The sequence below is a fragment of the Macrotis lagotis genome, chromosome 8, assembly GCF_037893015.1.
Source record: "Macrotis lagotis isolate mMagLag1 chromosome 8, bilby.v1.9.chrom.fasta, whole genome shotgun sequence".
NCBI classification, from domain to species: domain Eukaryota; kingdom Metazoa; phylum Chordata; class Mammalia; order Peramelemorphia; family Peramelidae; genus Macrotis; species Macrotis lagotis.
Window position 1 is genome coordinate 43,668,290 of NC_133665.1, and position 10,429 is coordinate 43,678,718.

The window sequence follows — 10,429 nt, forward strand, 5'->3', positions numbered from 1 at the left end:
AGTGTTTACTCAGAGCTAAGAACTGGGGATCCAAGAACAACAAAGCAGATACAAGAGATTCACATTGTACTGGGGAAGAAAACATGCAGATAAACTATGTACATGCCAGATATATAGTGTAAATGGGAGATAATCTCAAAGGGAAGACCTGACTGACCAGTAAAAAGAGGCATGAGGGGTGAAGGCCTTTGGCAACAGAATCTTGAAGGAAATTAGGGAAGTCAGGAAGTGGAAATGAGGAGGGGCAGCATTCCAAGAATAAGAGACAATCTATGAAAGGAACTGAGTTGGGGGGAATATTATGTGTGAGGATGAGGAAGAAGGCAGTATAGAAGAATAACTGACTAAGGGGAGAGACTGCAAAGTTGGAAGAGACCAGTGAAGGGCTTTAAAAACCCTTAAAAAAAGATTTCATATTTGATCTGGAAAAACTAGGGAGCCATTGGATTTTATTGCAAAGTTGGGGGACATAGAGGTGCTTCAGGAAAATCCCTGAAGATTCTGAAAGTCTCTTTTAAGAACTTTGGGATTGTGTATTAAGAGAGACACTGGCAAAGTACTACCCAGCATGGTATGCCCTCATTAGAGAGGGGTGCTGTGCTATATGAGCAAGGCAGAACTAAGCAGCTCAAAGGAAACATTAGATGAGTAATTTTAGAGAATACACCCCAGGTGTTCACATGGACTATTTGCGCCTAACCTGTGGTAGAGAATTGTGAGCTCATATTGGTCTCATCAGCCACAGTCAGACATTATAACTTGTCTCTAACATAGAGAAGTCATTTTGGTCTTCCTTAATAATGGAAGACAAGAATCAACCAAGCAGGAAAATCATTCTGGCAGCTGTGAAGGGATGGACTGGAATGGGAAGAGAACTGTTGCACTGAGATCAACCTAGGAGGCTGCTGCAATGGTCAAGGTATAGGGTAATGAGGACCTGTATTAGATTTTGTGACTGGAAAGAAGGGAATGTATATGATTTGCTGTGAAGGTAGAAACAACAGACTTGGCAAAAGACTCAACAAATCTTTATTAGATTCTTACTATGCTATGTCATTGTGTTGATGCTGGAGGAGCCCTAACAATAAATAAGCCTAGTATTTCTGATCTCAAGGAACTTATTTAAACATTCCTTCAAGGTTTTATTGCTAAACTTTTCTTGTGTCTCCATATACTCTCATTCATTGACCTCATCTATTCCACTGGCTTTAGTTATTATTATTGCTGTTGCTGTTGTTCTTCAACCTATGTAGATGATTCACATACTTGTAAATTGTGAACTTTCTCTGAATTCTAGTCCCTGACTTCCAATTATCTGTGGAATATCAGGCACCTGAAATTCAACAAAAATCTTAGGGGTTATGAGACCCAGATAAGAGTAGAAAATATGGAAATGGCTTTTCTGCTCAGGAACAGGTAAAAGAGATGAGATATAGGAAAAAGTTGTATAAATTCCTAATTGTAGGAGATCAGAAGTATGTACTTGAGTTACAGCAACACACAGATAAAGTGCAAGTCAAACGGAACTAAATAACAGCAATCAAGAAAGTATTTAAGGTACTATGATATAGGAAGAAATTGTGTTTTTGGAAAGCTAAATGAACTGAGTATAAGAATAAAGTGTATGGGTAGGGAGCTTCACAACATCATACCTCTAAGAGCTGACAGTCTGACTAATTCACTGTAATTGCATAACCACTCAAATTCTACTTCCATCATGAAGCCTTTCCAAATCACTGAAACTGCAAACTTTCCTCTTCTCTAGGTCCTTCTTTGTTCCACTTATCACATTCTGACTCTATTTATAAGTAGACTTATTGGAGTCACAGTAGTTACCTTCAAATACATGAAAGGCAGTCATGTGGAAATGAGATTAAAATTTGTTTTGTTTGGCTCCAGAGATCAGAACTAGAACAATCAGTACAGTTAAAGATTCATATTTCTGCTTGAAACAAGGAAAAATCCCAACATCAGAACTGACCAAAAGTGAAATGGGCAGCCCAAGAAGGTAAATGAGATCCCAGACAGTAGGAGGTCTTTAAGTAAGTACAGGAGAGCTACTGTTAAGGGGAGTTGAAGAAGGAACTCTTGCTCTAGTGGAGAGAGTGCTAGATTCTTGAGGCAGAAGACTAGTATTTAATTTCTGTTTGTGATATAAACTGGTGAAATTTGTTCCTGGATCAATACCTGAAGCTGGTATGTATAGCTTTAGAATATTTTAGATTCTATGATCTGCTGGAACAGCTGCCCAGAGTCCTGGGTCACTTCCACACCAGGATGAAGCATCTGAGTATGATTTGTTGGAAACAGGAAAGAAGCAAAAGAATACATGCTTTTATGTGACAATGCATAGAAAGATTAAAAGGGATTTCACATAGATATGTCCTTAAGCCTTGAGTTTATGTTTTATAATTGAGAACCTACTTATGGAAACAAAGCAGCACAAAGTATATGCTCTCTATATACTGAATAGCTATTGTGACATAGAATATCAATTATATGAGGATGTTCTAAGTAAAATACCACATAAAATTAAGGGACCTGGTTAAATTAAAGAAGAAAAAATGAGTAAAGAAAACTAAGACTATTATGATTTTTCTAGTTAGCCAGTCTCCTGTACAAGTCACATAGGAATTCAGTTATCTACAGTCTTTCCAACGACAGTTGGATTCTTATTAGCTGAAATTGCTCAAACTCATTACACAATCTTCTATGAAACCAGGGTTGGAAATCTAGGAGGAAGTAGTTAAGGAAATGGGAGAAAGGAGATATATCTTAAGTTTAAAAGGATATTTATTATTTCTAATCTTTAGAAAGATTTCCAACACCAAAAAAACCTGCGTGATTTTTTTTGTTCTAAATACCAGTCCAACATTATGCAGTTCCAAAGTTTTATCTTCTAATTTCACATGAGCTGGATTTAATCACGAATGGAAATAGTTTTAAGAGTTTAACTGCATTTTCCAGTAGGTGTATAAAGGTCATGAATGTGTTGTTTTTTGTTTAACCTATTTCAAATTAGGTTCAGGCAAAGGGTGATACATATTTTTTGCATTTTTCTTTTATCTTTCTACTTGAGGTCAGGAGGTCCTAACTAGTTTCAGTATTTCTTGAAAACTGTGAAAACTTATAAAGCATTTTAATTTGTATGCTATTATACTGTGGTCTTATGGCAACAATGAAAAGCTGCCAAAAGACTGCTCCTGTGAGGAGGCCTTCCCTGACTCTGTCAGTCTCTTCCTAATCCCTGATCTGTTCGCATCATGGTTGGGGTGGGGAAAGCAACTAAGTGAACTAGTTGAGGAAAGGGTGACCTACAGGCTGGAGTCACACAAACTGAAATGCAGTCAACTGTGTGTAAGAGGATCCTTGAGTTGAACTAAATGCACAAAAACAAATTAGTATGCAGTTCAAGGAGATTAGAAGCTTTTAGTGATTTCATATAGGGTTGGTCCTAGGATGGGTCACCACAAATTCACTATCACTACTTCAAAGTAACTAGGGCGGCATCATCATCTTTGCATATGATGGATATCTCAGGTATCACATAGCTAGAATCTGTAACATGGCTAGAAACCTTGATGCATCAGAGGAGCTGTATGATATATTAGAAAGCCAGAAAATTGAGACTCACGTGCCAATGATATGGATCAAGTTTTCTACTAACTGATATCAACTTAGGCTTAGAAAAGTTAAGGCATTAGCCTTAAGTTACAAAATGGGGTAATAATATTCACTTACCTCTTTCGTAAACACATCAAAGAGATCAAATGGGATAGTGTATATAACTCATTTTGAAAAAAATCTAAATATAAATGTAATATCCTAATTACATGTGGGTATGGCCTAAAAGCCTTTTAAATTGACATTGGAGTTTGAAAACTCTTATATTAACTTCATATATCTTGTGAACAATATATTTATATTGCTGTGTATTTTAATTCTCCTTTGCATAAAAAGTATATAATTATTTCTTTTGAAATAGTATATAAATCATTATGAGGCTTTCAATTTTAAAAAGGGGTACAAGTGTAATAACATGTTGCTTTGGACTATTTTTTGAGTTGGACTATTTTTGTTCCCTGGGAAGGTTCCTATACTACTTGTCAAAACTAAGAATGATGTAGGCCTATGGAGAATGTATTTACTCTCACATAGACATGAGAAAATTTCTCTAACTCCTGTATTAAACTCTGGAGAGCTTCCTTGTTGGCTTTATGATAGGTAACTTGCAAATCATAGGCTAGAAAATAGGGTGGAATAAGTGAAGATATTCTATTTTTGATAAAAAAATTAAAAAATCATTATAACAAGAGATTTGTCAGTGTAACTTTATAGTATCATTTTCTCAGAGGCTACAGAGATTATTATTGTCTTTAAAAGTGCAGAAGCAAGTAGGAAGTTTGTTCTGGCAGTTATGAATTGAAAAAATCACTTAAAGTGAAGTAACTCTCCCTATGGTGTCAGGAAGGGGAGAGGTCATGGGATGTGACAGGATCATATCCAAAATACTCTAGGTAGTTGAATATATCTATTGATATTTTCATTCATTAACAAACGATAGACATGAATTAAGTAACTAAATTAATTTCATATAGTTAAGAGTAATATTTTGAGGTCCTCTGTTATAATGTGAGCTCTTTGAATGCAAGGACAAGTTTTCACCTTTGTTTGTATTCCCCAAAGCTTAGTACACTGTCTGGAAGATAGCAGATACTTAATATTTGTAGATTTGCAATTTCCTTCATTTCATTAAATAATACTTCATGAATTGGGATGGGGTTCAAACTAATTAAAGGGATTACAATTTTATTAATGAGAAAAATCATAGATAATTCTAGATGGCTATAAAACTCAGGAAGATTGTCAAACTGAGTGTCAAGCTAATGTCATATATAGAACTATGACTTTGTCACTCTTAACAGAACAATGCTTTTGTTTCCCTTTTCTAATCCATAAACTCTTAATCTAGAATATGGTGATAAAGAGGCCAAGGTCATCGTTTTGTTCTTATAAATGTCATTTAGTTTTCTTCTGTTGCAAATGGCACACTTCTTTTTTTTTTAGGTTTTTGCAAGGCAATGGGGTTAAGTGACTTGCCCAAGGCCATACAGCTAGGTAATTACTAAGTGTCTGAGGCAGGATTTGAACTCAATTACTCCTGACTCCAGAGCAGGTGCTCTATCCACTGTGCCACCTAGCTGCCCCCAAATGGCACACTCTTTACAGAGTTTAGTAAGGTCCTGTTCTTTCTAATAAACCAGTTATATATCAGAAAATGTCCTCCCACTAACTTCTAGAGAATGACTTCAGTAGTAAGTCCCATACCTCTATAGCATCTCTGACATAAAGTCTCTGCTCTCCTCTGATGCTTCTGCTATCACCCCTGTGAAGGTGCTCATCATCTCACAACTGGATTGCTGCAAAAGGCTTCTGATTGATTTGTCTGCTTCAAGTCTTACCCCCCCCCCCATCCATCCTCTACTCAGCTGTCAAAGTGATCTGCTTTTTGTGGTTCCCTATTATTTCCAGGATCAAATATAAATCTTCTGTTGCCTTTTAAAATCCTTTATAACCTGGACCCCTCCCTATCTTTCCAGTCTTCTTACAATTTACACAACTTCTATTAAGAATCATTCCCTTCTGCATGTAATGCTTTGTCTGATTTCAACTAGATGCTCCTTCCATATTGAGAGCATTGTTATCTCAAGTCTTGATTAACATCACTCTTCAGCCTTCAGATTGGGATATGAACTTCATACTCATGCCACTTAGCATCTCATGGAACAAGAGATCCCTTAATCTGTGGTCATTTCCCCCATCTCTTTCTGTTTTCTCTTGTTCATGAGGAAAGGGACTGTCTTTTTTATCAATTGGAGAGCTTAGTACAGTGCAGAGTAGTCAATTAATAAACATATATTAGAATGGATTATGATCCAGTGACATTGGTCTCTTTACTGTTTCTTGTCCAAGATAGTCATTCTCTGGACTCTGTGTGTGTCTGTGTGTGTGTGTGTGTGTGTGTGTGTGTGTGTGTGTGTGTATGTGTGTGTGTAATTTCAATGGCTGTCCTTCATGCTTGGTATCCTTTCCTTCCTTATCCTCTGCCTTCTGGCTTCCTTCAAATTTCAGCTAAAATCCTGCCTTCTCAAAGAAGCCTCTTCTTGTTCCCTTAATTCTAGTTTCTTCCCTCTAGGATTATCCTGTATATATATATATATATATATATATATATATATATATATATATATATATATATATATAGTTTCTTCCCCCTCCAAATTATCCTGTATATATATATCTTGCTTGTACATAGTTATTTGCATGTTATCTCTCCTATTAGACTGTAAGCTCCTTGAAGGCAGGGGCTGTCTTTTTTTTTTTTTTTTTTTTTGTAATCCCAGTACTTAGCACAGTATAGCAGGAACCTAATAAATGTTTGTTGACTTGATCTAAAATATAGGTACTGCTTCTGCTGCCAAGAGTTCTCCTAATTCCCAGTATTTTTATAATGACAACATAATTATTAGTCCAACTATAGAATGTGGCAAAAAGAGCTTACAATAGAAGGAAAATGATATTTTGTTACCTAGTGTGATGGACAGGGGAGAGGCATTTCCAGGCAAAGCTTCATCAGTGGCCCTTGAGAACAGGATTCCAGATTGACTATTGTTATACTCCCATCGCTTCAACTGAAGCTGCTGCAACCAGTACATCATGGTCTGTTTGTTGACGGCCTAAGAAGTCACAAAAATTAGATGTAATACTAAGGTCCTGTAAAGTTAATTGGTTTTTGTTATCACTGCATTCTTCAAAGGAAGGAGTAAGAGAGGGTGAAAGGCATGGTAACTACTTTTTTTTCCAGAATAACTCAAATTCCAAACAAAAAATCGTAGGTTGCAGCTGGAAAGTTCCTCAGAGTTCAGTTAATTCATTCCTTTCCTCTTATAAAAGACAAGGAAACTGAGGCCCAGGAAGTTAAGTCATTTGCCCAAAGTCATAGGTATGAAATGGAGGGTTTCTGTTTAGTTTGATTCTAGTCAACTGAGGAATTACCAGATTTAACATTTTATGTTTAAAGAGAGTGGGGAGATACAGAAAATATGCAGGAATGATCATAAACATTATTTCCATATAAAATCTTTTTATTTAAGATAGTCCATTTAGGGGGCAGCTAGGTGGTACAGTGGATAGAGCACTGGCCCTGGAGTCAGGAGGACTGAGTTCAAATTTGACCTCAGAGGCTTACTAATTGCCTAGCTGTATGAACTTGGGCAAATCACTTAACCCCATTGCCTTAAATAAATAAAATTAAAAAAAAAGATAATTTTTATAAAAATCTAGTGGTTAAGTAATGGCTTTTCTTTGTCAATGTAAGGCTCATAGTTCTGAAATGTCACACCCTGAAGTTGAGAGGATAGGACATAGAGTCCAAGCTATGTAGTATCAATATAAGAAACTTGTATTCCTTTCCTTTCTATTTATCCTAGTCTCCTCCAACAGGTACTTTGCTAAGTCAACACTGGTAGCACAAAGAGCAAAACAAAATCATTCCAGTCATTCATGAGATTACATACTGCTGGATGGAGGCAGCATGCTCACAAACAGGTGTCATACAATGAAAAATGAAAAAGCACTAATAAGCTTTTAGGGTGTATGGGGATATAAAGAAATACTGAAGGTTTGATGGAGCTTGTTTTGTTTTTTGTTTTGCAAGGCAATAGAGTTAAGTGACTTGTCCAAGGTCACACAACTAGGTAATTATTAAGTGTCTGAGGCCAGATTTGAACTCAGCCTGAATCCAGGTGCTCTATCCACTGCACCACCTAGCTGCCCTGGTTTGATGGTGCTTGAAAGATGATGAACCTGAGAGATAGAGTTAGGGAAGGGGTTCATGAGGACTGGTTTGTATCAGTGAAAGAATGAGATCTAGTATAGGATCATAGATCTAGAGCTGGAAGGGTTTTTAAGGCAATCTAGTTCAATGCCTTCATTTTACAGAGCAGGAAACTGAAAGTAAGAGAAGTTAAATGACTTGCCCAAGGTCCAAGAAGTAGAAAATGTTTGAGAGGTGGGACTTAGTCCATAATTTCTATTTCCAGACAAAGTGCTTTTTCCATTATATCAGTTTACTAAGAATAGAAGAGTCTGTGATGGGGACTAGCCCGGAATAGTACATGAAAGTCATAATGTAGAGGGTCTTAAATGGCAGGCTAAGGATTTTATGGAAAACCACTAAAGATTTTTGAACAGGGAAATGATAAAGTCAGTCCTGGGCCTTGAACATAGCCAGGTATTTAAATGTTTGTTGAATTGGTTGCTGTACTTAGAGCTGAGCACAAGGTAGGATGGATAAAGTAGAAAGAACATTGGATTTGCTCTTGTCAAAGGACTTGGGATCAGAAGCTGGCTCTGATACTGTGTGACCTTATATAAATTATTTAACCTCTGAATCTCAGTTCCTCCTCTGTAAAATGAGGGAAATTAGACAAGATGATTTCTAAGATCTCTTTCAATTTTAAATCCCACGACAGGGTTTGAAGTGGGACTATCATTCTGAATGGAGTCCTGGATACTGTGATTCTCATTTTGACTATAATCAAAAGACAGAGGATCAAACTGTATTATTTACTAGGCAAGATACTTAAATTGAGTTTTATCTATGATATTTGGATATTTTTGAGATCCTATTCTGATGTCTCATTACTGTATTCTAGTGAGCCAGCTAGTTTGCAATTAATTAACAACTATTATTTATCTACCATGCATCTTCTATGGACAATATAGATATAAAAATAAAAACTAGTTCCTGTCTAACAGAGTAGGTATCATGAAAACTATGTTACAATCGAGAAATATACAGGGTAATTTGGAAATAAACAATGTAAAGAAGGCAATGCCATTAAACTTGAAAGCCAAGCCAATGAAGTCCAATTTTTGGTATGTACTAAAACAGACCATAAAGCCTGTAAATTGTGGGTCCAATGGCAGACTGAAGGTTTGCTTTCTGAGAACTATCACAGATAATTTTCTAAGAGGCTAATCAGAAGAATAAGAAATAGAAGAATAAGAATGAGAAAACTCCTTATCACTCTTTGAAGATTATTTGTTATCATCTGTGGAAGAAGTACTCCATTAAAGTTTGTATTGTCTATCTCTCAGGGAAGTTGTATGCCTTAGTGCCTCTATAAATGTCTTATCAAGATTTCTTTGCTCCCATGGAAGTACCTTCTAATAACCAATCTAGAGAAGGTGCTCAGTGTTTCAGCTCTAGAAAATCTTTGCTTCCCCTAAAACAATTTGACATCACCCTAAGGCACCACACCCAAGCCATCTGGGTAGGTCAGACTTTCTGACTATTCCTCAAATTAATTCCCAGAAGTCCATTATGCAAATATACAGAGAAAACAATCCACCTCAGAGACCAGAGACAACTAAGGCTTGAAGTATTGCTTTCCTTTCCCTAAATGCCTTTTTAGCAGGAGGGACCCGTTCTGGTAAAGACAAAATGCAGGGAGAAAGCAAATCTTAAATAAGACTACCTCTTATCATCACAAGATCTCATTTTTTTAATTTGTAAAGAGGAACACATAGTTCTCTAGTGAACAAATCTTTTAAAAAATAAAAAAAAAGATTGATCTAAGGCAATGAATGATCTTGTCGGGCATAGGACCTCGTCTGAAATATATAGAACATCAAAGAGTAGTCGATGAATAATCATCGATCACCCAGGGAGTGCCAATCACTCAGCTCCCCGCTGGGGATACAAAGGAAGGTGTAGGAGACCCGGTTCCCAAGAAGCGCAGTCAGAAGGGAGCCAACAAGGGCACACTAAATGAATGTTTATTTGATGGAAGCAGAGCCAAGCCAAGGCGCACACAGGCTGGCCGTAGGGCGAGGAAGCCTTCCAGGGCCGGCTCCGGAACCGGGGGAGGTTCACCGGAGCCAACCACAATTCCATTTACCTTCAGGGTAAAGACTCGGCTTGGGGTCCTGATCTCAAAAGCGCCCTCCCCGGCCTCCACTCTGCAATCCAGGGTGGCGGCGGAAAGGCCGATGCTGCCCAGGGGGTTGGCATCCTGGGCGGTGCGGGAGTACAGCAGGCGGCACCTTCTCTTCTCGTACAAGAACCAGCGGGATTTCCAGCCCTTGATGGGCCCTTTGCCCCCGAACTTCAGCAGATAGCCGCAGAGCTCCTGGGCCGCCGCGTCCTGCGCTTCTTTTCCGGGCTTGGGCAGAGCAGCCTCGGCCTCCGCGGGCGCCGCCGCCGCCGCCCCTTCCTCCAGGGGTGCCCGGTCCGGAGCGGGCGGCCCGGCCTCCCTCGGGGCTCCCGCCTCCATGGGGGGGGGGGTCCAGAGGCCGCGGCCGGCTAAGCTTCATTCATCGCTAGCTCCCCTCCGCCAGCCCCGGCCGGGGGCGCTGCCTGCTC

The 10,429-nt window shown here is 38.4% G+C and overlaps 1 protein-coding gene across 1 annotated transcript in view; it reads right to left on the bottom strand.

The window, feature by feature from the left end:
- Positions 1-10,429, bottom strand: part of TBC1D2 (TBC1 domain family member 2) — a 78,132-nt gene extending 67,703 nt beyond the window's left edge. Inside the window, exons 1-2 of the mRNA XM_074196773.1 lie at positions 9,966-10,429; positions 6,590-6,737 (exon numbers count right to left, since the gene is read on the bottom strand). Of these exons, the coding sequence (XP_074052874.1) occupies positions 6,590-6,737; positions 9,966-10,340 (523 nt within the window). The 5' untranslated portion in view covers positions 10,341-10,429. The remainder of the gene's footprint in view (positions 1-6,589; positions 6,738-9,965) is intronic.